The sequence below is a fragment of the Mugil cephalus genome, chromosome 3 (genome assembly GCF_022458985.1).
Source record: "Mugil cephalus isolate CIBA_MC_2020 chromosome 3, CIBA_Mcephalus_1.1, whole genome shotgun sequence".
NCBI lineage: Eukaryota > Metazoa > Chordata > Actinopteri > Mugiliformes > Mugilidae > Mugil > Mugil cephalus.
Genome location: NC_061772.1, coordinates 4557792 through 4584887, shown reverse-complemented (window position 1 = coordinate 4584887; position 27096 = coordinate 4557792). Strand labels below are relative to the sequence as shown.

At 40.8% G+C, this 27096-nt stretch overlaps 2 protein-coding genes across 4 annotated transcripts; one reads left to right on the top strand and one right to left on the bottom strand.

Moving 5' to 3' along the window:
* Nucleotides 1-668: 668 nt before the first annotated feature.
* On the top strand, nucleotides 669-22817 carry sh3gl3a (SH3-domain GRB2-like 3a). Of its 3 annotated transcripts, XM_047581314.1 has the most exons (12): nucleotides 669-737; nucleotides 822-893; nucleotides 11038-11106; nucleotides 11649-11721; nucleotides 11829-11972; nucleotides 12323-12456; nucleotides 14916-15074; nucleotides 15742-15845; nucleotides 16583-16704; nucleotides 16835-16867; nucleotides 18039-18104; nucleotides 18529-22817. In XM_047581314.1, exons 2-12 carry the CDS (start codon nucleotides 849-851, stop codon nucleotides 18729-18731), a joined length of 1152 nt encoding a protein of 383 aa, XP_047437270.1. In that variant the 5' UTR covers nucleotides 669-737; nucleotides 822-848; the 3' UTR covers nucleotides 18732-22817. The 3 variants fall into 3 exon arrangements, with proteins under 3 accessions (XP_047437270.1, XP_047437271.1, XP_047437272.1); XM_047581315.1 differs by lacking the exon at nucleotides 18039-18104 and having other exon boundaries at nucleotides 702-893; XM_047581316.1 differs by lacking the exons at nucleotides 16835-16867; nucleotides 18039-18104 and having other exon boundaries at nucleotides 702-893.
* Nucleotides 22818-23753: 936 nt separating this feature from the next.
* gjd6 (gap junction protein delta 6) lies at nucleotides 23754-25519 on the bottom strand. The gene has a single exon (XM_047581081.1). It carries the CDS (start codon nucleotides 25285-25287, stop codon nucleotides 24094-24096), a length of 1194 nt encoding a protein of 397 aa, XP_047437037.1. The 5' UTR covers nucleotides 25288-25519; the 3' UTR covers nucleotides 23754-24093.
* Between the last annotated feature and the right edge of the window lie 1577 nt (nucleotides 25520-27096).

Below are 27096 nucleotides of genomic sequence, written 5' to 3'. Positions count from 1 at the left end.
TTAAGGAAAACTGAGGAAAGTTGAAATGTGCTATAACTGTAGCACATTAAACAGTAAAGACGTGTAGCCTAATTGGCCTTGCATTACAAAATCGTTATTCTATCTACAGTTAGGCCACTCAGATATTCTACAGTCACCATGTCACGTTTGCTCTCTTGGTGCACAAAGCCTATTTACAAATACCTGGGCTTCATTGTCTTGCTCAAGGACACTTTGGCATGGGTTCCTAATGTCGAGGATAGAATAGATAACCTTCAGACTCCTTGTGAGACAGTAGATGGAAAGGGCTCATTGACAGTTATCCTTGTACCCAGGTGTTCTAGTGCCCAGGGTTCCAGCTGGATGGCAAGGGTGTAAAGAGCGTGGAAATGATTTTCATGCCCATTTCCTCATTTTAGGAGAGTACAGGTCCTAGAGTTAGTCTACTTATGTCTGATGAGGTAGTGGAATCACGCCATGTAGTTATTGAAATATGTCTTGGTCCAATAAACAGAGGTTCAACTATGTCAGAGCTCAAAGCAGACAGTTGAATAATAATAATAACTATTATTGTTATTGTGATTATTATTATTTTTGGTAGTAGTAGTAGTAGCAGCAGTGGTAGTGTCTTTTATTTTTAACATCAGCTTTATGAACACATTTGCTTTGAAGGGTTCGGACTGTTTCCGGTCGTGTCGTCCTCAGCTGTGCGAGCTTGACGCCCCGTGGATCGTGCTGCAATCTCATCTTGAAAGGAGGTGAGTGATGTGTGGTGGCTTCGAATGGTTCTTTAGTTGGATTTTCCCCTTCGGCTTCAGTGTTTCACGGCATATTTCCTCCAGAGGTGAAGAGTCACACGTTTGGCGAAGATGTCTGTGGCCGGGCTGAAGAAACAGTTCCACAAAGCCAGTCAGGTACGGAGACGCCTGTTATTAGCTCCTCCATAACAACAATTGTTTGGTCATGCACAGTGTTTTCAGCGAACTGTAGACGAAACGCTTTCCGGGGGATTCGAAACCCACGTACAACTTTACAATTCTCGCATTTAACGACGATGGAGTGAAGCGACGCTGAGCTTTCTATGTAACGTTACTTTTTCATCCAGATAAGTTGGTTTTCAGAGGGGACACCGTTAGACCAAACTCCGCTGAAATTACTGGAAATAGAATTTACTTCCGCGTGTGTACAAACGCCTGTTTATCAATTGACTAAGTTTTAGACTGTTTTTGAAATATTGCCATTCAGTGGATGGTTCGGCGTCATCGCTGGTGTATTAATTCTTTTTCAATTCAATCTTGAAATTTTTGAAATATATCAGACCTAGCTCACCCAAGCAGTCAGGGTGTATATGGTCTGGAAACTGTATGGCAGGAATAAGTCGTGCCGTATGCAGCCATGCTTTATGCTTTAAAGTCTGCAGGAAACCACACGTAAAGAATATGTTTCAGAGACTGGTGATGTTGAGTTAGCTGTCAACGCTGGATTCAGATGGGAGCAGAAGTAATTGTATAGTCCAGATGACATTGTGCGCATCCAATGGACTGATTGGGGTGATTCCTTCACACTTAATGGAATTTAAAGCCAGCTAGGATGACGCTGAGCGGGTACCCCCTAAATACGATTTAACTTGGCTGAAAATGTCACTTAAAGTAAATTGCTCTGTGTGGGTCCATTGTGGGTGGCTGGGAGAAATTGCGTAGCATCTCTAACATTTAGATGACGTGTCTTTGGAAACAAATTACCCAAATTACAAAACACTATTTGTGAAATGCCTGTTGGTTAAAGTCAGGGGGGTCAAACTCACACAATAAGCAGCTTTTCCATTTGTTTTAGTGCAAAGTAGTCTACATCACACCTTTTCATTAAAGTAGCTTCATCTGTTTTGTTACAAGAAGAGCTGGCGGCTCATGCTTAAAACGGCAGCTTTAGATGGTTAGTAGTGAGAATAATAGGAGGGGTGGTTGGGATATTTCAAGTTGAAATGCAAAGAATGAATTGGACTTATTAACACCTGAAACCTTGGAATATCCTGTATTTTAAACTCATTGTTACTTGTAACAGCGTTGTAACGGTGGGAACAGAACTGACAGCGGAGGCATTTTTCTGTTGTCAGTTTGTTGCATGGAAGCAGTCGATCGCAGAGCTTGCAGGATACCTGTCATTTGCTTAACTTTTGTCCGTTTGCTTCATTCGGCACCAGCGTCAGACATTTCATTGCAAACCAAACAGACTCGATTCTCCTCGTTGCCTGTGATAAAATGTTCGCTTTCATGTTTCCTCTGATCCGATTAAAAATGGACAACGGGCCGTAGTTTGGACACCCCTGGTTTAAACCTCAGAGAGCCTCTGTTTAAAATAGGAAAGCTAACTCCAGTTTTCCAGCTAGATGCTGCTGAATTAGCCTGCAGAGTGCTCTCCATCTGCTTTGTGTGCTTTTATCAAACCCTGCTAATACATTATAAGTCTGTTGGACTCACAGGACCTCTGCAATCAGACTGAAATTGTTGTGTTTTGGGTCGGGACGAGTCTGTTTTGTGGTGTAGAGTTCCAAGCAGACAGAATTTGCATTTTGCTTTATTCAAATGAATTTATTTTCTTTCTCTTTCAACTGCCTCTTTAGGGTGCATTCATGTGTGCTTTGCGTTCCAAGCAGGTGAGCCGTAAGTCTCAATAAACATGGATATACAGTGAACAGGAAGGCGATGTTGTTGGGTCTGGTCTGTCAGCCTGAGGACCAAACTGGACGTGCCATATTCCCTGCAGCTGACAGCCACCCCAACTGATCGTGGGGCCGGAATAGAGAAGAATTTCGTTGTTATTAAAGCTTCAGCACTGGGTGTTACTGCAGGTTGAATGCCCACTTGCAGCCATTGGAAATATGTTCAGATATTATTTTAGTAATGCAAACGGAGAAGTTATTCAAAGGGGGTTGTCACACAGAGATGGATCGATTTATTGGCCGTGAATTGTCTGATATTTGTCTTGTTGACTACCATAGGTCAACCAACAAATCTGGTTTGCATGAGTGTATAACGTGACCACGCTGTAGGAAAACTCAGCCTCGTTGTGTGTAGTGATGTACAAGACCTTACGCTCCAGCTATCATTAGGTAACGTCACCTAGCATCCCTACCTATCTAGCCAGTCAGGTAGTTAAAGAAAAGAATTACTTTCGTTGTCTTGGCATGAAAGGTTGTGAGGGACTTAACGTTCAGTGTTCCCAGTCATCATGGAAACAAACCTTAGCTCACACAAGTGTACACTACCAGTCAGAAGTTTGGACACGCCTTCTCATTCAGTTTAGTGAGAAAGTTTGTCCAAACTTTTGACTCCTGCCAGTGTAGTTTGCCAAGGTTTTTGCCTATTTGAAATGTTCTCTCATGGACTTGTCTCAACAAGTTGACAAGGAAGTTTTCCTTTTCTCATTCAAGTGCTTGTATGCCTGTTGAATTTGTTGAATTTTCTGAAAACAGGGCTGATTATTGTTTGAGACATCAGTGCTGCAGGTGTTGAATTTTAGTGACAGGAGATTATCCAGTTATTTAAAAATTGTTTACCAACACAACGAAACAAATCAACACCATAAGTATGACATGGGTTTGTTGCATTGTTGGAACAATTCAATTCAATTCAGTTCAATTTTAACGGCCTCACTCCTTCAAAAAACAGACAGAAGATTCTTATTTGAAACAGAGTGTTTGTTACGTACGACAACATATCTGTTGGTACCTCACCTGCCTCCAGTGACACTTGCACACGCACACATTATAACCAGCCGCCCATGTTCCCACAAAGACAACTGAAAACTGAAAAATAAATATGATATGAATAAAATGACAGCTCTTTACACTATGTGAACTGAGTAGGTGTGAGAAAAGCGTTTGTTTGTGGTGTGTTGTGGTCTGACACTGAGGGAATTTGCAGATGACCTAGAATTTAGCTGTGGGTCTGACTCAGTGTCTGACTTCACGGATGTGGTTTTGATACTCATCCCACTGCTCAAAGTCCACAGTTATTTGTACTGGTGGGACCCACTATCTATGGAATGTTATGACTGCTACTGGAGACCTGTGACTAATAGAAGTGCAGGGCAGTGTAAACAATGCAGTCAGCTGATTTCCTGTCATCTACTATGGTAGATAGATACTTTATTTATCCCCAGGATATTTGATATATAGTAGCATCATAGAGGTAGAATGTGTAAAGGTGTTTATATAAAATATACAAAGGTATACACTGGTCAGGCACAACATTATGACCACCTCCTTAATAATGTGCCTCCAAAACAGTTGTGACTCATCAGAGAATGGACATGGGTCTTCTGAGGGCGTCCTGTGGTGTCTGGTGACAGAATGTTGTTAGTGGGGGTCTTTGGGTCCTATGGATTGAGGGGAGGGGCCTCTGTGGATCATCACACAGATACTTGATCAGTCTGGGAGTGAATTTGGAGGCCAGGTCAACACTTTGTCCCTAAACCGTTTCTAATCTGCTGCCATCAAGGAGTGTCATTGCTATGGGGTGGGGGTGTGCTACATGTCTAAGTAACATCCACATGTATACCAGGTTCAAAGGTTTCCCAGCAGAACATTGAATTGTCACAAGATGGTCAATGTTATTCACGTGTCCGGTCAGTGGCTTTAATGTTGGGACTGATGGGTGTACCACATGGCTAATCATCAACACGTCAGTAGCATTTTTATAACCATATTACACATACCCTATTCATCCTGCTGATGTCTGCTGTAAAAGAAAAGCAGGGTTAGAGGGGTGGGGCATGTGTCATCTCCGGTATTACGGGATATTGCTTTAGACTTCTATTCAGGATTCTTAGAGTAATAGCAATAATAATCCACTAATCATGTCTCTGCTCATGAAGCCTGTGTGCTGTTACATGCAGGCACACCTTCAACACCATCACCTCTCTGCAGCAGCACTACATCATCTGGTGTGCGTTTTATCTCATGCACACCAGCAGCCTGCAACCTGCAACACAATCTAAGGACCACTACTTAACGGTAGATAGAGCTGAGACCTCAATGAAAATAATCCATCCATCTTTAATGATGAGTGATGGAGGGAGGGACTGAGCCAAAGTTGCCCGGTGGTCTGGCAGGCAGCCTTTCAGCTCATTAACATTTGATCAACTTGTCATCATCGTTTTCAGCCCACTAAGATGTGGACCAGCAAGGTTATGCGTGCTGTATTATGTAGTGCAAAATGAGAGCCTTCCAGCTGAACAACAGCTGATTCATTACATACAAAAACAGGTCACTCCTTTGGGAAATTTCCTAAAGACTGCAATATAATGCTGGTAAAAAGGAAAGAAGCTCTATACATCCTGGGATCTAGAGAATTATAGCCTCTGGTGGTTGTGGTGTCATGTTTCAAATAAAAAAATATTCTAAAATGATTTTAAAATATTTTCTACACCATGTATGCCATTCCAATAAACAAAAAATGAATAAAATGTGAAAGACAAGACAAACTTCTCACATACTATCACTACATGAAGCAACAACTGTAACAGTAGGATGAAGTTGAGTTTCCTTAACATTTCTGCATGGTTCAATTGGTTGAGCAGTTGATATGGAAAACCCTGAATTAAACATATGTTTTAGTTTACAAGTCCCTTTTCACTAGTAACGTTTAGCTTAGAGAGTAAACTGAGGTATGAGATTCACATGTTAATAAGGGCCTTTTTTTCCTAGTTAGCATTGACTCTCTAAGCTGATGTTGTCTGCATACCAGGACATCAAACCATCTGTTGAGGTGATAAAGTACTATGAGGTCTTTAAGATAGGATGGATTTTGCCCTTTTATTGCCTTGTATATCAGGAAAAGGATTTCAGTATTTGTTCTGGATTTCACAGGGTGCCAGTGAAGAGAAGCAAATGCATGAACTTGTTTTTCAGCATCACTATGAGACAGGATGTTTGCAGGTGAAAGAAATGATTCCTGGTCACTTGTTTTATATATATATATATATATATATAGGTCAAATATAACACCAAGGTTTCTCACAGTAGTGCTGGAGGTCAATGTAGTGGCATCCAGAGAAAGTATAGATATTGAAACGCTGAGTTGTTTAGGCCCAAATACCATTTAGAAGTTGAAAGTTAGCTGCTCGTCACATGTTTTGTTTAATCTGGCTTTGTGGATAAATATAGTTGGGTGTCATCTCCATTGCAGTGGGAATTTATGCAGTGTTTCCTGGCACATTTGTTAGGTTAATGTGGTTCAGGCTGTCAGTCTGCCTGTATACGAAGCAGCAGCATGTAAATCCACCAAGAGGCTGACAGTGTGTCACATTCTTACATTCTGTCTGAACGGATAGAAGCCTGGATGAAATGCATTTGAAATTTGAGTGACTCCATGTTTGCTAATTTGCTTCCTAAATGATTTTGTGTTTCACTCATGTCATGTGCTCTGAGTAAAGGACTAATAATTACATTAGTTCTGACCAGGGCCCATCAACAAGCAGTACAACTCATTAATGTCCGTGTTCTGGTTGGGCCTATAATGAGTCAGTTATCTGGAAAGGCAGTGATTAATCCAATAATGTTATACCGTCCAGTCTGAAACATTAATTCATTATCTTTCTTATTTCACCTGCTACAGCTCACAGAAGCTTTGATTCCCTGAAACAGAGCGGTGTAGAGTTGTGTAGCTTTGTACGTGGGGTTTCGCTACATCCGCCTGACTGGCCTAAAGAGAAACGTCACAAACAATGTCAGCTACACTGCCTGCTGCCTCTTCCTTCCTGCTTCACACGCCGAAACTTGAACGCATGAAAAAAGCTCCACCCACAGCTCTGCACCCCTGAGTACCTACCACCACAAACACGCAACAGAAAGCTGTGCAGCACGCGCTCACTGACGGTGTTGTTTTCTGACGAATCTAAGGCTCATTTCCAGTTCTTTAGTTCACAGAGCTCTCTGATGGACACATGGGACACTACACTACACACTCTGAAGTCAAAGCTGGGCTCAGATTATAAAACAGAGAAAGCACACATTGTAACACCTGAAAACAATAGGGCAGCATGTAGTACAGTGTATATATCTTAGATTAATGGACCTAGGCAAGGAGCAAAAAATGCAGCATTTCTTGTGAGCTGACAGGGTGTAAAGAAAAAAGAGGCTGCTGCTGCAGCTTGCTGTAATATGTTGCAGTGTGACAACGACCACAGCAGAAGAAGGCTAAACAACTGGGCATAACGACTGGATGTATTCATTTACTCCTGAACAGCAGTTTTGAAGCTCAGTTGTATGAATGAAGATTTTGCATATTCCCTTCTGTTTGTCCTGACATGTTTTTGTTAAAATTATTTTCGAAAGATGCTCAACCAGTTTTCTTGTTATATGATCTCATTCGAAGAGCTGTTGAACCGTGTGCACTGCATAGTTGTATGTCGCTGATCTAAGAAAATCTGAGAAATCTCAACATTGAAACTCTGTCTTCAGGAGGTTGGAGCATTTCAAAAAACACAGTTTATCACATGTCAAATTTAAACATTTAAACAAATTTAAGGAGAGCATTAGTGCTGGGCGGTATGACCAAAAATGTATATCATTGTATTTTTCAAAATTCTGACAGTATCACGGTGTATCACAGTATTGTTTTCATGCATAGTCACATGTTCACAACATTTTCTGCTAGTTGAGAGAGGGATGGATTTTACTGTGGTGATGTGTAAATGTTGTAGAATAATCCCACACTAGTAATAAAACAGGTTTACATGGCGCCTGTTAGCACTGGCTGCTCATGTGGAAGTCTGGGGACACTTGCAGACATAAAAATGAATAAATGTTATCAAGATGAAATAAAGAAACAGGGACAATTACGGTTTCATTTATTTTGACATATTTATTCATATTCAAACATATTTATATTGCTATGTATGGAATGTCAATCAGTCTTTGTCAGGTGACGTAGTGCAGTGTGAGTAATTAGCGCCGTTTTGGTGGATCAACAACGTCCAGTTGCGTGAAAGGATGCAGCGTGACCGGCTGTCATAATAATTGTTGCCTTTCTCATTCATAAAAAGCTAAAATCAGGAACACTTTCGGGGACAGCTTTAGCCGGGGGACAGGTCATCCAGGTTGTTCTGTTGCTTTATTTTTCGGCCTTTCCATCTTCACCACACCTCTCAGTGACGCAGTCAAAATTAGAAGTGTGTGGGCTGTAGAGTGTATGGAGGTGTAACATGTAAAAGATGAGCTGCAGGTGATAGAAGTCATTTTAACATGAATGATTATAAGTTTAATATTAAATGTCCTCATTTCAAAATCTTGTTCAACTCTTTTCCTTCTTTGTGATCAGCAGTGTCAATATTTTGGGGCGTTATAGAGCAGAAAGATAATTACAACATTCTTAAAGTTTAAATATATTGCACAGGGACTTTTTCTGACTCCACTGTTCGTATGTTTCTGTGAAACAGTATTGTTCTGCTTGACCACAAAAAAGTCCGCAACTAAATCCCTGTGTGTGTCTGTAAGCCAGTGATTACTTTCCTCGTGAGATTGCTCATTGTTTTCAAGGGGGAATGCCGTGGTTTGGGTTAATGTCACTTATGAGCCTGTCAATAGCGTATCTTACTGAGGGGGGGAATGTGATCCATGACCGTGAGTCACGAAACCCCAAACAGGCAGAGCTGCACACTCTGCACACACTGTCTTCTATCCCTGTCTTACTGACACACAATCAGGCAAACACCGAACGCCTCAAAACCGGGCACTTCGCTGTTATCACAAAAACACAAACTTCAATATCCTTATGAATATCTCGGCAGTATACAGCTTAACCTGAAGCTATAACTGGCTGCATGAGACTTGGCCTCACGAATTGCACAATTTACTAATCACCCTCTGACTGCCTTATTTCCCCTGTTGATACCTTCCCAGATTGACATAACACTGGCACTGAGCCTGTACTCTTGTTACAATTTTATGATTTGGCTGCTTAGTCATTATTCATTGTGTTTAAGTAGTGTGAGCAAAAAGACAAAGTTATTGTGCTCCTTTGTGCTCCTGTGTGTTGTCTATATACAAAGGAACAAGCACTGTGTGTCCGCTCCACCCAGGCCCATTGAAGTTCAGAGTGCAGGAAGAAAGAACAGAGATATCTGTCGGCACAGTCTCACAATCAAAGAAATGACTCTAAGCGAAATTACAAGCTGCCGGCTTCTTTGATCTGGGAGGAAAAAAAGAAAAAAAAAAAAACATCTTTGTGCAGATCACAGCTCTTATGAGGGTCTCTTCGTGTTCCCGTTGGCTGCAACAGTTTTACTTTTAAAGTGACAGTTAAGGCATCACTTTCACTTTACAGTAGGTTAACTTCAGAACTCATGTGTAGATTAGATGACGTCATTGTGAAAAAGAATTAGTCATTTAGCGTCTTAGCTTCTGTTAGTGCATTTGGACCTGAAGAACACCGGCTGGATACGGGCTTAAAGTGCAGAATCTCAGCTTTAATTTGAGGATATTCAAAATCCTCAAAAGTAAATGGTCCAAGTAAAGCAGAATTGGCTATTTCTTATTAGTTCTTCATTGACTTACCAGATGAAAGGTGAGGTTATTTGCATTGAGAAGGCTGCTGTTGTAATGATGTGTTTAAGGGAGTTTTCAAACTTTAAACACGGCGTATTTAGGCTACTAAAACAAGACACATGCATCAGGCACACACTAACACTGGCTGAATCAGCACATCTACAGATATAACCTGAGGAACAGAAAACCAGATTAGACTTCACCAAAAACTCAGAAAAGCAGAACCAGGAACAGCATTTAACTGTGCGTGTGCATGTGCAGTTATGCAGTAAGCCTGTACGCACCCTCCTGTTCATTTCATGCTACGCATCGCCTCTTCTCCTCCACTGTCCCACAAAGGTGCTTGCAGCTAGATCGGACTCGTGTCTGTACTCAGAAGTACTCTGCTAATTTTACACAGGCATTGACCCACTTTAGGCCTTCAGCTCTCCTACTGGTGGCAACGCTGGTGGTGGAGCATTTGACACACATCACCTGTACTGGGAAAAGAGTAGAGGGGCTGTTTATTATTATTATTATTATTATTATTATTATTCCTCTATCTGCACAAAGTACAAATTCAGATAAAGTCTGACATTACAGGTAAAAACACAACCAAAATTTCATTACTTGTTCAGGATTTTTTTTAATATGAGTTCATTTCAGACATTCATGAATATTTTGTTGTTGGACATTGAGATGTGTTAGTTAACTTCAGCCAAAAGTGTTTTGTGTATTACATGTAGTATAGACCACAATAGACATTTATCTGTTGGATAAAATAAAAATGGCATAAAATGTCTAAGTGCATAAATGCAGCTGTCGAGGTTTTTAAAGGATTATGGATATGACTGATTTTTTTTTTTTTTTTTTTTTCAGTCGCACAAGACGAATTCAGTAACTGACCTGCATTCCAAACTGGCCCACAGACCTAAATGTTTCAGTTTTAGCCCAGTATTTGTGCTCACAGAGTTTTAATCCTCTTTTAATCGTTCAGAGAATGCCGTCGACATTTCTGTCCTGGTTCTGGCACCCATTTAAAAACCCGGAAGGGTTTATAGTATTGCTGTTTGCCCTGCTTGGACACAGCTGATTGTGGAGATCCTCCTGTTATATGGTACAACAGCAGTTTCTTTGCTTGCACAGGGCTGGAAGTTTAATGATCTTGAGTCCCAAGGTGACTCCTGTTATACCACGTGACGAGACTCACATCCTGTTTATCTGAAAATAAAGTCAAAGTGAGGGCAGCACGTGTCTCACTTGAAATTATGTACTGGAATCAAACAGTATGTAGACCCAGTGTATAAGGGGATTACGGCATTTGCTGGCATTATAACCAATTCATTTCTAAGGAGTCAGATTTGATAATCTTATAAAAAAAAAGGTTAATATGCACGCCAACTAAAGCCAGTGAGTATGCCGTAGGAATTTCACTGAATATTACCAAAATGAACAACGTGGTCTCCTTCTACTCTTCTGTCCCATTACCTCTCAGTCCTTCATAAGTGTTTGTTTTGCTCTTGTCCTTGCAGCTACTCAGTGAAAAGATCAGTGGGGCAGAGGGGACAAAGCTGGATGAAGACTTCATGGAGATGGAGAGGGTGAGTTGGGCAAGTGTAGTAGAAAACACAGTCATACGATGGAAACATAGTGTTGATGTTACTTTTTCTTGTTCTAGACTGATTTTATTCAGTACAGGATTCAGTACACTATTTTGACTATGCCAGGCCTAATACACTTGGTTGGAGTGTTGGTTGAACTTGGGTTGAAATTAGTGTCCATTGCAAATGATGAATATATATTATGTTAAATAAAATAGTGTCACCATTTTTGGGGACTATGATTATTTGATTTCCTTCTCATTAAGAAATAAGATGCAACATCAGTTTCTTTGCAGAACAGTCAGGCTTTCAACAAAAAGCTTTCTGACAGAAACTGGTTATAATTTATTTGTTCTTGACTGAGTCTCATCTTATCAGTAGCTTGCAACTTACTTGTCTGGGACTGTGGCTGTAACTGTCATCCACAGTTGACTATTCAGAGAAATATCAAATTAGCTGTGTGATTAGCTTCACATCTGTCCAATATTGTCTACATGCAGAATCAGAAAATGCTGACGACCTATTTGTGTTTCTCCCAACAGAAAATTGATGTGACCAACAAGTCAGTGTTTGACCTCTTGGCTAAAACAACAGAATATCTCCAGCCTAACCCAGGTAAAAGAAAATGGGTCATTTCTTAATTTTCAAGATAATTTGCTGTTCTTTTATTTGCTGCTATCTACAATCCTGTACATGGTGTTTCTATTGTTTTACGTTTGTAGCCTCTCGAGCTAAACTGAACATGCTGAACACAGTGTCTAAGATCCGTGGGCAGGTGAAGACCACTGGCTACCCTCAGACTGAAGGTCTGCTGGGAGATTGCATGCTGCGCTACGGCTATGAACTGGGAGAAGACTCTGTGTTTGGTACCATCTCTTATTTATTTATCCCTGAAATGTTTGGAGGGAGGTGTTGTAACAATGAGGGATGTGCACTGTGCACACAGGTAGAACACAAGATGCCATAATGAATTTCTTAAGTTTAAAGATAGTTACATACAGTATGTAGCTAATATTATGATGAAAATGTTTGCTTATGTAAAATTCTGCAGAAAGTGAAATAGTGAGATCCTTTTTCCGTTTGCTGCAATATGGTCTCTAAGACTGTATGTACCATGGGGACAAGTCACAGCAGATCCTGTACAACTGAAAGATGATGTATGTCTTAGTGGCCTGCTGCAGACTGACTTGGTGTGGTTTGTCTCTCTGTCTTCTAGGCACTGCTCTGGTGGATATGGGTGAGGCCATGAGGCAGATGGCCGATGTGAAGGACTCCCTGGACATAAGCGTCAAACAAAACTTTATAGATCCCCTGCAGAGTCTACAGGACAAGGATCTGAAAGAGATAACGGTACAGTGCAGCAGCATGGATCCTGTCGCCTAACTTAAACCAAGTGAACCACGTATAGGAAAATATATGGCTGGCTTGAAGTTTGCCTTCAAGTTCTGTTACACTGTTTGCAACACAGGAAATTTGACATTGCCACCAGGATGTGCAAAGATTTCCGTAGCCCATGTGCAACACTGTTTCTAGAACCTATTAGGCCTGTGTGATATTAAAAAAAGAAGCAGATTTTTTCTGTGCCACATTCGGGTGTTTAGAGTAGCCAATATATGACGTATGACCACCTCGCCAGTTTCGTATGGGTTGGTAACATCTGTAAACATGTCATTCAGTGGGTCTGTCGTATATGAGTTCGACCGCACGCGTATTTACGCAGATCTCTAAACAGCTGCAACTTTAAGATACCTCGTTACATAGAGTACCAGCCACCTGAACTGACAGAGTTTGATAAAGTTTATCAACGATGAAGTTTAAGCAGTAGTTGGAAAGAGGTTGAAATGTTTCAAGACTGCACTTGAAGGAAGGATCAGCTCCAGCTTCTTTCTCCATATCTCAAAACAGGGAAAATGTAAATATTTTTCATACTTTATCCAAACAGTGTTTAACATTAAGGTAACTTATTTTAGCCTAATAATACTATTCTTCATGATCGTTATTCCATCCTCACTCAAACAGAAAAGTCTGTTTGTATAACTATGAAAGATATGCTGTCAACTTTGACATACAGTGCATGCTGCACCTAGCACGGACAGCTTGGGAAATGTTTAAAAAGAGTTCTGAAAACTATTCATCTTTTGTTAGGACTAAGAGGGATGTTAAAAAAACCTCAAGACCTGATCTTTTTCCAGGACTCAACCTCTATATATGGATGAGGTGATGAACATCTCCACCTTTGAGGATCTCTTTGCTGAGTTGGGAAAACTAGACAAGCTGGAAGTTACCTTCAGATATGTCTTTAACTTAAACCAAGGGCAGGTCTGCTGTCCAAATTCTGTACCTTGCTTACATCAGCTAAAACCCTCTGTATCTAAAGGACCAAAGCTTCTATAGGCCAAGTATCTGTAACAGTCAATTAGTTGCATTTAGAAAGATGAGTGTAGAATGTTCACAGCTAACTCAGCGTGCACGTAAACTAAATTTTGTAATTCTGCATCTTTGTGAAATAATTAGTGCTGCTGTATCAGCTGGTACATTAAATAACATTGTTATTGTGTTGTTCATAAATCTCATAATCAGAACTAGAACAATTTGTGGGTGGGTTTTCATAGAAGTGTAGCCTACATTAAATTTGACCTACATCAAAGATGAACAAACAAACAGTAACACACTGCAGTATGTTACTGCAGTATTTCCCTACGTTAACGTATCTTTTACAGTACTAACTACCCACTTGCATCCACAGAAATCCTCATGGTGTGCACTATAGATGCTAAATGAATGTTGCCATGACGATACATTCAAACACTGGTTCAAGGCCAGGGTGATCCATACATACTCCAGTGTACATGTACTGATGGGTTCTGTAGCTGCTGTAGTTTTCCTACACCCTTTGATTCTGTAAACCATAAGGACGGCGCAGTTTACTCAAGCAAGAGTTCACACTAGCTGCTGGGTCCTCAGACGCCCTCAGTGGGCGTTCTGTGGGCATTGTTGCACAGTTCCAGACAATACACCTGTGTCAGGAACAACATTTAGAAATATTGCAGGCGTAATATTACTTTATTTCATTTCTTCTGTATGTTAAGGCATATGTCTCCAGATGCGGTGATTAGAATAACTACAAGCTGTTTGGGTTGTCCAGGACAGAAACAGTCGCCTATTATTGTCGCTTTCAGAATAAAATGCCTTTGGGGACATACACTCGCTTGCAAGTTCATCAGGTACACTAGTGAGTGTGGGTTAGAATACATTATAATATAACCTTCAACAAGTCTTTGCTTCCTGAAGGTTGTGGTGTTCAGCATTTGTTTCAAATAACTGAGAGTGCTCTGGATTCAGCTGTGGTTTCATTTTGGAGGCTGTGGTTTGTAGTGTTTGAATAGTAGTCTGTTGTTTTTTCCGTTATATGGATTACCCATTTTAACATTTAGTGTTTGGTTTAACAGTTTTACAAATTACATCCTCTAAACGACATAAGGTGACCATTATAACAGGGCAGATGATTGTTATTTTAGAATGCATTTATTTTCACTAGTGTTCTTAATGAACTGGCTACTTGGTATATTTTGTGAAAATAATCCTGATGCCGTGTAATCAATCTTGTACAGGGAAATTATATAAATATGTTTTTGTTTTGTTTTTTAAGAAAAAAAGTGGGCAGGAATCTGAATTTTAAAGTAAATAAGGTTGTAAAACCCAGCCATACTCCATGATACGGTACTCCATACATACACTTGCAGAACTGTTCAGACATGTTTGTAAAAGAGTAAAAAAGTTTGACATTCCTGTTTTGTCTTTCTCTGCAGCACCACCTGAAGAAGCTGGAAGGACGTCGATTAGACTTTGATTATAAGAAGAAGCGCCAAGGCAAAATCCCAGACGAGGAGGTCCAGCAGGCTGTGGAGAAGTTTGAGGAAAGCAAAGAGCTGGCTGAGAGGAGCATGTTCAACTTCCTGGAGAATGACGTAAGAGAACATTAGGAACTGACTACTGAAGGAGCATTAGACATGAGAAATCCTAATGTTTAGTGACGGCACAGAATCTGAGGCTCAACCTTGAACAGTAAGAACAATGGTGCACAATATGTAGAAAAAAAGTCATAGTGAGAATTAAGCTAGTCATTCATTTCTGCGCTTTATTTTTGAATACAAATTGTATCTTTAGTCACTCCTAATGTTTACCTATAGTTACACATAAAAGTAGTGTTGTTTTTCTCTGTCTAACTGTTAAACTGCAAGTGTCAGACCAGCGCAGCACATTATCCTGCTTTGCGCTTTCAAAAGACAATGTCCTGATTTACTGACCCAATATTAAGCGCTCATCAGATTTTTCAGGCACAATTAAGAGGCTTTCTGGTGTAGATTTGATCTCTGCGTTTGTAGAGCTCTAACAGCCTACTGTTCACCAGCACCTCTTCTCTCTTCAGTTACTGATCTTTGTTGGTAACCAGTGAATTTGAGGTTTGATACATACATTGTTAACAAACAGGTTGAATGTTGTTATATTCAGAAGTAATTAAGTCGGATAATTACTCAGTACTCTATGTTTACGTAGTAATTACTGTGAGTCAGTGCATACATCGTAAACTTTGTGTGCTTTTGTGTACACATGCAATGGTGGTGTGACCAATAGGTGGAGCAGGTGAGCCAGCTGTTTGCACTGGTAGAGGCGTCTCTGGAGTACCACCGGCAGTCCCATGAAATCCTGGAGGAGCTCAGCGGAAAGCTGCAGAAGAGGTGAGGAAGACGCTCCGCTGTACTTGAGGCCAGACTTGCCTCGACTTTCTGTAATTACTTTACAGAGTTCATTAACCTGTGGGGCACTCAGACAGTCACATTCTCCTTCACTTTCTGCTCTTCAAAAACTCATTTCACTCAGTGTGTTTGTGAAGGATTAGCCGAGATGTCAGCAGGTTTCTGAGCAGTATGTGAAGATAGTATGGTACTTAAATTAATGTTCGCTATGAGAGATCATAACCCTTTAAGTTGCTGTACTGTTGAAAACTTTAGTTATTAATTTCTTTTCTTAAGTCTTAATTTCTGTTAGTTTAATATTTTATGCTGTTTGACCTTCATTCCTGACCATTTACCAAGGTACTGAAGCGTTATTAATAAACCTAAATGTGGTACATTTTCATGACACTGGCCCACTACCTGTGACCTACATCAGCTCTCTGCAGTGGTGGCTTTAAACAAACCAATCACATGCTGCAGATCAGTGCTGTGAACAGTTGTGCAGATAACCACGCACATGATTTTGTGTGCATTTACCACATTGTGACATGCAGTTCCTTGCAAGTAAAGTAAGGATGGCTAGTTGATCTCTGGACTGGATATTATCTAACTGGAGAATAATACAAATGAACGGTTTTCATCTTTTTGGACCCCCTTGCAACGCACCGAAAACCCCTGAATTCTAAAACAGTAAAGCACTCATCATTATGTTTTTAACTCTTCTTTTCTTGTCATCTTAGGATATCCACAGCTAGCAGCCGGCCGAAGAGAGAGTTCAGACCAAAGTCCATCAGGAGCACCATCGACACCCTGGACGACAGCCAGCACAACGGCCTGTCCTACAGCTCCTCAGTCAAATCAGGTACAGGTCTCTCCTGTCTGTCTGTATTTTATCTGTGCTTTTGCTTTCTTTTACATGTCACTTTCACTGTCATCTCCATCTACATTGTTTGCTTTGATATGTAGTATTTTTCTTCTGTTGTTCCTTACAGATATGCAGATGAACCACACAGTCAATGGGAAAAGTAGGTATTCATTTATAGTGTTCAGGTCTGAGACATGTGCTCCCCCTCACTTCACACTGGTGTGTCTCATATCCAGACACAGATACAGATACAGTGGTGTAGCTGCATCATATCAGATTGCCATGTACACTGTTATAAGATATTTTAGAACGGCTACAAACATCTCATATTTTCCAGTTTTTCATTGTTGCTATTCGAGCTGCCTTATGCTTTTTAACTGTTGAGAATAAAACAGACTCACTCTGTACTATTTCTATAACCAAGATTGTTTCATATTAGTGGGGACCTGACGTGTTGTGTCGACACAGTAATGAACTGTGTTTCTGAGCCCACATCCGGTCAAGTTTTACAGACTGACAAGTGAACACTGTCAGTCTCTGGATGAAGCACTACTACTACTTCATTAAAGTAGCATTTAGTGCAGTTGGAGTGAGACCATGAGGTTTCATAATGTTTATTTCTTTAGCTTGAATTAACAGATATAACTAAAGCTTAAATCTATATAAATATCATATCAGATATCATATAAATGATATCTGTTCCATCACTCTTTCTTGTATTTATTCCTGTTCTATTATTTGCAGCACTCCTTCTCCTGGTGTACAGCTTTGGATGCATTTTGCCATATCACAGAATATTTCTGCTTCCATTACCACTGTATCACACAAAGAATGAGTCCAAATTTGCTCATGAAAATTCACAATTTGCTCTGAAGCTCAGCCCTGCAGGTTGAGTGTGTTTCTTGTCCAGGGGAGGCTGTGGCTCAGCAGGTAGAGTGGGTTGTCCACAAGCCAGAGGGTTAACAGTCCTTGAGCAAGACACTTAACCCCAAGTTGCTCCCGGTGCTTGGCACTGGTGTATGAATGTGTGTGTGCTTGTGTGAACGAGTGGGTGGATGTGTCACAGTCATTGTGACTTTGAGTACCACTAGATAGAAAAGTACTATATAAATACAAGTCTGTCCACCTGCCACCTGCTGGATGTGGGAAAAATAAGGTTACAGTCCCCCAGCATACTCCAGAGAAAAGCCAAACACTACACACACTACTCCACAAATATGAGGATTCCAGTCAAACCTGGGAGGATTCATTGATCAGACACTCAGAGGTTGCATTGTTTTGTGTTGTCTTGCGCTGAGCACCATATTCATTTGTCTTTACATCTCATCCAGCTGATCATATACCCTCTGTCCCACTGTCATGGCCTGAGAGCCCCACTACCAATGGCAATATTGACGGTAAGTAACATACAAACAAACTTAACCAACAAAAGTTTTCATCATCAGTCAATCTTGCCGTGCAGAATTAGTGCTGCTTTCAACTACTCAAATGTGAGTGTGGCTGACGTTTGCTCAGTATTGCTTTGTATTAGTAAAAATGCAGCTAACCTAACCCACTAAATGTCACATCATTAGCTTTTCTGGACATAGAACCTCATATCAATGTATTTAACCATTGACAGAGTTTAAAGCAACATAGACTTTTTAATTTAGATTTAATTCAATAATGAATAAATTGCAGAGTGAATAACAAAAGTAGCTATGAGCTGTGGCTGTTGTGCACTTACACTCTCCAGGAAGGCAGACCATAGTCCATATGTCATTATAGATATGCTGCAGTGAAATAACCATTCACTTGATGTCTTTCTGTGTTTGGCTGCAGAGTCAGAAGTGTTGGACCAGCCCTGCTGTCGCTCCCTCTATGATTTTGAGCCAGAGAATGAGGGTGAGCTCGGCTTCAAACTGGGCGACATTATCATCCTCACCAACCAGATAGATGAAAACTGGTATGAGGGCATGATCAACGGGGAGTCTGGCTTCTTTCCCATCAGCTATGTGGAGGTCATTGTGCCCCTGCCTCAGTGAAGACCAAAACCCAGGGTCCTCTACAGATGCCCAACTGCCTCATCACATGCAGCCTCTGTCCTCAGCTGGACTCAGGCTGGAAAAATGCACAGCACCGGATCAGCCCAAGGCTGACAAACAAATTCTGTGTTCTGTTTTTCCAACCAAGCTAGACAGGTAGTCATTTTGTTCCAAGCTGAGTTGAGATCAAGTGTCGATGGTTGCATTGTTTTGTCTATTGATATTTATGAACAGAAGCCAACTGAAACCCTAGCCATTAACGTGGACGCTTTGCCTGATGGGACCCTTTGTGTCCTCTGGCTCTGACTAAAGTGGAAATGTCAAGCTGTGGAATGCAACCCGGCCGTCCTTCATATGAAGTTGCTCACAGTTTATCCTCAGAGAAGTTGTTCGTTGAACTTTCTGTTGGCTTTGGCTTTACTGTTACTGCATTGCATCATGCCTGCCACGCAGACATGACTCAGCTGCTCAAGAAATACAATTTCATTGAGTCATTCCATGTTTAAAAGATCAGCCAGGTCTTTAAACTGTTGGTTCACCCAAAGTGCACAGTGTCCATTTACAAAGATACACACTTACTGGTCCAAATAAGTCCCATCCTTAACTGGTCCCAGCTTTAATCAATGCTTAATTAATGTCAAGTTTGAGGCTCACGCAACTGAACTGAAACAGTTTACAAATATTCAGTAAGGATTCCCTTGAAAAGGTTTGGGAAGTTCTGAAGCTCTGAAAAACTAGATGTGCAGAAACCCCCCCAGTGTGGGCGCCACAGTCCTGTGTTCTACCAATGCTATCTTTAATATATTAAAACAGTACATGTTCTGTTCTTATCCAAATACAAGCCCTGCTCTTTACCAACTGTGATGCCTTGTGGAGCTTTCAGTCTACTATAGACAGCTGGGGTAGGCCCCAGCCCCCCACGACTCGTCTAGAGGACGAGCTGTTAGAAGATGAGACAAGTCTACTATGATTTAATTCTTGTTGACATAACTGTTTTCATAATTGTAATATTGCATTGAGACTAAGACCATGGTGACACTGTTTTAAGGAGCTTTTGATGGAAACAAAAAAACTCAAGCAGCCAGACATTAAGACGGGCTTGAAATCTGTGCTGACTTTAATTATTTATCATGAATACGTCGGTTGTTTCCTGCAGATATAATGTTCTGCAGTCATCCACAGTTACTCTCATTTTGGTTGTAAAGCCTTCAGACTGACTGTTTCTTTTCAGTCATAGCTCTCTTGTTGCTTTTCCATCAGCAGCTCTGAGAAGCCCCCTGTGTCCTCTCCGCCCAGCACCAAACAACTCACAGACACTGTTAATCTAAGGAGTAAATATCAGACTTCTTTTACTGAGGAGTTCATGGAGAAGGAAACCAAGATAAAACGAATTAGTGTGTGAAGACTGGAAAACTTGTGTAATGTAGTTTATTCAGGATATAAATTATTTGCAAATCATCATGTTAAACAGCTTCCCAACTTTTTTGGGAATGTGCTCGTTGTCCATAATGTTCTATGAAATGTTTATGAAGTTCAATCTTCCCCTGGTGCCCATGTGAAACGGATTAATGCCACTTTAAATGAAGCTCTGGATCAGCCAATCATATCTGGGAGAGAAAAGAAAGAAACAACTGAGACCTGCTTTGACCAACTTTACTCACGCCACGATTGTGCACTGAAAGATCATTGACATTTCACACAAACTCATCATCAGATTTACCTCCAAACAACATAGTTTGAAAACCATAATCATGGTTTAAAATGTGAAATCAAATACTTGGTCAGTGTTGGCTTTAGTGTGATGCCACTGTTTCCATTCCATAGCTATTTATTTTAAATGTGTTTTTACTGTTTTGTGAATGTGTCACCTCTTGGACAGTCAGAGTCACCAATGCTTGAAAGCTTCCACTGGGACCACGGTCGACGGGACTCTGATGGCCAGCCTCGTGTTGTACCTCTGTACCTTTCTGTTCGTGTGTCTTTTCTAAATGTTTCCTGTTGGCTGCTGTTCTCTGCGCTCCAGAACGCACTGTGCAGCGTTTCTTTGAGGAACCGTGAATGTCCCTCTCTCTCTGTTTACACGCTCTGACCTGTTGTGACATTGCGTAAGCATAGGAACGGTCGTCTTTCAGCCACATGAAAGTGCTTTTGATATGTTGTCTGTATTGCACAAGCTTTAGAAACTATCTACCTACTATATGTTTATGGACATGCACCTTTTGGTTTGGTAATGTTTTGCTTTTCCACATTTCCAGTGCTGCACTTTGTGTTTTTCAAAACGGGGTTAGAATCACTACATATCAGATATAAAGGATATGTGTGATGTTAAAACTGTAGAAACTAGATGTACATATTTAATGACGCCACGATATCGATTATTGTAATCTAGGAAAGAAATGTTGTATCGCAACTTACATGAGAAGTAGACAGACTTTGTGGAAGTAGACAGTTTGTTACCTTGTGAAAGTCGTATTGCAGTCTCTTCCAACTAGAGATAAGCCATAGACTGAGGGAAGGCCTGCAATTACTGTGACCACGTTCATTTCAGATGTCCCATTGTGGTATGAGCTGGTAAAACACCTCAGTATCTTAATAACCAGCAGCCATCTCTTCTTCTTCTGTTGGGAAGTCTGCATTCACCTCGACTGAAACCTACTTCTAATCGTCACTTCACTGTTTTATATTTGTTTATTTTTTTTAGTAAGAAAAATTGTGCTTTTTGCTCTTATTATTTGTTGCGGCAAATTCAAAACTGGTCTTGAAATACAAACAAGAACAACAGTCGTGTCACACTTACAACTCACAAGCAGTTTCTCTCTGAATGCGTAGTTTTGATTCACTTCTGCTGCCATGCGGGTTGAGGAGATGTAATCACCTGGTTCATTTATCATAAAAAATAATTATCAGAAAAAAATTAACTGTGTAAAAGTCATGATTAAAAATAGTTGACTTGGCGCATTTCAGTAGCAAATCTTAAATTGAATCATACCAAAAAGAGAAAACATGATTTCTGAGAAACCAAACAGGAATAATTCAGATGTAGAGGGTATTTTTTTTAACTGAAATGGGACCTGAACACAGGAAAACACTTCTGCCATTACAGGCCCCTCATACTTTCAACCACTATAGTCCTTTCCTGATGTTAGGTTGTGTTCTGGATGTTTACTATTATTGTTATTAATACAGTGAACGGGATTGTCTTTTAGCAAAGTGAAATCTTTGCCATACTGTTTCCAGTGGCCACTGTTTATAGAGAATTTAGTTCAGTACTCACAGGTTATCATGGGAGGTCCGCTAAAACAAATTTTTCTTTACAACCAATGTGCATTTCCTTAGTTTAGTTTTATTAGTAAAGCATTGCTCATAACATGAACAGAAGCAAAATCTGATTTGGCCTCAATATCTATTTGATCAATCACATTCTACATTGTTTAGTTGCATCTTTTATTGTATGTGGACCAACTACTTTTTCTACAATAGAGACGAGATAGAGACAATGCATTGGATGGTTACTTTTAGCTTGTAAAAGCTTAAATGTCCAAGATGTTGCATGATGATTTGTTTTTCTAAAGATCATTATAGATTGGATTCTGGGGAGGCCTTAGCACAGGTAGCTATCAGCTGTCAGCATCACTGTATCTTACAGAATGGAAAGTCCCTGCATTCATTCACATATTTTTTTTGTTTTTTAATTTTTTTCTGCTGAACATTTGGTTTTATAGATTCTGTTATCATCAAACAAAAACTATACACATCTATATCAATTTTATGTCCTACCTGTTGGATGTGTTTACATATTTAAGATTGAATGCAAGATTAGTTTAAATGTATTTTTTATAGGTAGCCCCACTGTATGAAGAACTGACACTTTGATACACTAAAATAAAATGTCTTAACACTGTACCTCTGTTTACCTTTCCAGTCTCCCTTCAGTATTAATTTAAATGTCCACTTCTTGGCTAAACAAAGTTGCAGTTCTGTTTTATTTTTCTCTGTAGCATAATTTATGCAAAGTATGTTTTATAGATGTTGTAAATGAATATATGAATAAATATATTGTGTAAATAAATGACCAGCGAATATTGAGCCGACACTCACATGCGTTTTATTTGTGTGCATTCTGAACTTTCGTTCATCTGTGTACACTGCATGGCTACAATGACGTAGCCCTGTCCACCTGCCATGTCCATGTTGTTGTGGTTTGTTTTCATATTTTGGGCTTGGACAAACAGCACACGCTGACGTTTAGACAATGGGTTGTTTCTAATTAAGTGTCAGTTTGGGTTTGTTCGTTTCTATCTTCAGCATATTTCCACATGTGAGCGTGACCTTATGATTCCCACCCAGTGTACGTGTTGGACCTCTCAACAGGAGATTGCTGCAGTTTATCTCATTTATGTGCATGACATCTACATACCTATGGTTATATAATTTACCTTCAATTTTTGGTTCCTAGTGTGGACCCTACAAGATCCATTAAGACTCATGTAATGTACTACAAAGATGTTTCATATCTCTATTGTGAAACATTTTTCTTATTTTGTGCGGAACTAATAATAGTCACCTATTATTAATTTGAGTCTCTAATTTTTGCCTCTCTCAGTACTGCAAACAATAAATGCACCCATCTGACAGCAAGTCAAATACAACAAATAAAACAAGCCATGCAACATGTGGTGTGAGTTTAGGATTACACATTTTTTATTTTTTTTTGGTTAAGGCTTCAACCCTTGCCAACCCTCACACTCTTCCACCTGTGTCTCATAGGATATTTACACAGTGCTTCAACACTCACTGACCCGCTGCATTGTGAAAATACTTCAAAGCATCAACATATTTCGTCTAAGCTTTATGACTCAACATGCAAAGCAATATTTATTGGCATGAGCATTTTAGTATCTTAATTCCGATATGAGTTTTCACGTTAGTCCTGTTAAGATTTTGTCCTATAGCAACGCTGCAAGTAATTTATATATATATATATATATTTTATTAAGGAACAAAAGTCAGAATGTAGTCTGAATGATTTTAAGTCGTTTGTGTTAAAATACAAGATTTATTCACCAGAATCACAAAGTAACAACAAAATAACAGAGTACTGCTGTTTTTCTACACAGAGGTTTCAAACTTAAGTCACATATTTGAGCGGTTCAGTTAATCTCCTTCAGTGGAGTTTTCATTTGTCACTCATATGCGATGATTATTTTTACTTCCTGTTGAGGTCCTTTAAGGCTGACTAAGACCGTTATTATTTTTATTATTATTATTTTGGGTGAATCAATTTCTGTGTACTCTAGAAATTCTGAATTGAAATTCATGGGTCAAGATAAAAGGCAGTAAGATGCTTTTCTATAATGGTAGGCTATATCCAGACCTCAATGCTCCTCTGCTTGGACCCTCTGATCTCCCTCTTACTCTTCAAAGGCTGCCTCTCTCCTTTGTGGGTCTCCAGTCTCTTTGATTGCTCCTGTCTAGTCTTTCTGGCGTCCTCAGGCTCCCTCATCTTGGCACATTTCATAGTACAGCTCCAGTCAGGCTGGTGACCGACCACCAAGTCAAAAGTGGGCAGTGATGTGGTGCTGGTCACTTCCCTGAAGCCAAGAGAAGATATGAGAGAGGGGCTGTCTGGAGGGAAGGTTTCATAGCCCCCCTCCAGACCTGGACAGCCTCCCCAGGACACTCTCTCTCTCAGCTTCACCACCTGACGGATCTTCTTCCAGCCCAGGTGGTTAAGCTCTAGCAGGTTAAGCAGTATGCAAAAAACTCCCACACAAAACATGAAGAGAAGGAATATGGTCTTCTCTGTGGGTCTGGAGATGTAGCAGTCCACTGGCTGGCTGCAGGGGTACGAGGTACATAAGAAATGGACGGGCACCTGGAAGCCGAACAATTTCCATTGAGCCAAGACAAACCCCACCTCAAGGATAGCCCGTAAACACACATGGAAGACATAACATTTGGACAGGACCCCTCCAGAGACTATGTGACCCTCTGTATTTCCCTCCCTGAAGGCGCAGGCTCGGGTCTGGCTGAAGGACACTATGTTGTTGGTGTCTCTTCTCTGGAGGCTTTGGTCCATCACATCTGCCAGGCTGTGGCCTAGATGCTTATGGGAGTGGATGGAGCAGCTGTCAGAGTCACAGCTCTGATTGTATGCTTCTTGTCCGCCGTCTTGCCGTACGTCTCGGCCTCCCTGCCCTGAGATTTCCCCAGGTCCTTGCCCCAGTCTCAGGGCAGCGTTATGCGGCAGCTTGGACAGGTTGTGCCACGTGTAGATGATGAAACAAAGCGATGGCGTGGAGACACTGATGATGTGGAAGACCCAGAAGCGAGGTTGTGAGATGGGAGCGAATGCGTCGTAGCAGACGGTGGAACATCCCGGCTGTAGCGTGTTGCACACAAACATCTCCTGCTCGTCGGTGTACACGTCCTCGGTTGCCACAGCGACAATGAGCAGCCGGAAGATGACCATGACCGTGAGCCACAGACGTCCGATCATGGTGGAATGCTGGTGGACAGCATCCAGGAGACGTTTGAGCAGAGTCCACTCCGTCATGGTGGCCTGTGGCTGCCGGCTGCCTCGAGGAGGGACAAACTGCCTTGAATAGAGCAGTCTGCTTGGGACTGATCCACCTCTCCTCCTTCTGAACTACCACCCAGCTGATACTAAGCCACCCTGCCCTTCTTTTTAATTCTACAAAACCTTGTTTTGCAGTTCCTCTGACTGTTCTTCATATCATAGCCATACTCTTCCAAATACTGAAGCCTGCAGTGGGCTTCCTCTCTAAATGTTTGCCTGCCCTGCCTGGCTGCCTTGGAGTGGAACAGTGGAGCCATTGCAGGAGGGAGACACCCATCTTTCAGAGATAAGGATGTCCACTTGACATGAGTCACTTGGCACGCTCACTTCTCTCTTGTCCTTAGGATCCATTTTAAAACCAAGAGACATCACCCTTCCTCTACTGGAGGACCTGCTGATAGTGCAGACTGATATAGCATTCTTCACAGATTAGTCCTCTGAAACCTAATGGGCTCTTCCATTAATGGAGAGGCACATTTTAAATGATGACCAGCTCAGAAGAGCATGCCAACTGACAGACTCTCAAAAACACCTGTCCTGCTGTTACAAAAAAAGGTGGTGTCTGTCAGGATGCACAGCAGAGCAGCAAGTAAGACATAAACACTGAGACTGGTGACAATAAGACTGTCCAAAGTTGAGCATGGAATGGATCGAGCATGGCTTGATCCTCCTTATCTTTGTTTTAAAAACAGACCCTTGAAAGGGCTCCTAGCATTAAATCATTTTGTCCTCCAGATAAAACACTTAGTGACCTGTTTCTTTACTTCAAACAATCTTGGCAAACTCTTCTGAGTCCTTGTCTCAGGCGTCTGTCCACGTTCTATTTATGACACGAACACTCAAACAGGATAGTTTGTAAATCTTTTAACTCAGTGTGCTTCAAATGAAATGGTTCTTGGATCATTTCACATCATCTGATACAACTTTTCCCAAACTAACAGATCAGCTTTAGAGGTGTGTGTGAAAGTGTATTTGTGAGGTTTTCCTTTTTATTGTTCACAAAAGCGGCCTCACTTAAACACAGAGCTCTGACTCAGTGGGTGCACATGCTGAAGTGTCCTTGAGCAAGACACCAAACCCCCTGTTGCTCCCAGCAAGCACGAATGGGTAGAAAGACACTATATAAAAATAAGACCATTTACCATTTACCACTTTGTTGATTTCTTTATCTCCACCTCCTATAATAGAGGTGATAGTTTTTCAGTGATGAATATAAGTTTAAGCATAAAATCCAGTGAGTGAGTTATGCTTTATTACTGGATGTTTTTAAGCAACTGTGTTTTATTTTAAATCACTGTGAATGTGAATCCTTCAGTTATCGATACCACCTGCCAAGGACAGAGTTACATGGCCGCTTTTAGTCTATCAAAGTAGTTTCATATAAACACAATATACTCATAGACCAGCATAAACCATACTGGAATTGGAGATAAACTGGGTAAAGGCAAGCTTCTCCCTTCTCAGTGTGGACATTCAGAACAGCAATATATGCTTTTAACATTTGCCACAACCAAGACTTTAATCAAAGCGTACTGAAGCCTTCTTTTATTCAATGGTACCTACTGGGAGCAGGTGTAGCAGTATATTAATCATGATGGTGACAGACAGAGTGCAGGTAAAACGTGATCCAGACAGTCTCCTACAGTGCTATTGTCTCCTATCGATCCAGACTGAAGTAAACAGTGGATTAACATCTTTTAATGGCTGTTATGGGACCTGATGGAACCAGCGATCGATAGACTGGCGAGTGGCCCCTCGCTCCTGCCCTGAGCAGGATTAGTGAGG

Excerpts from the sequence above, each read along its gene's own strand:
- sh3gl3a (XM_047581314.1), top strand. The coding sequence starts at position 849 with ATGTCTGTGGCCGGGCTGAAGAAACAGTTCCACAAAGCCAGTCAG. Across the intron at positions 11,722-11,828 it reads ATATCTCCAGCCTAACCCAG|CCTCTCGAGCTAAACTGAAC; the intron begins GTAAAAGAAAAT and ends TTACGTTTGTAG. Across the intron at positions 15,846-16,582 it reads AGCGGAAAGCTGCAGAAGAG|GATATCCACAGCTAGCAGCC; the intron begins GTGAGGAAGACG and ends TTGTCATCTTAG.
- gjd6 (XM_047581081.1), bottom strand. The coding sequence starts at position 25,287 with ATGACGGAGTGGACTCTGCTCAAACGTCTCCTGGATGCTGTCCACCAG.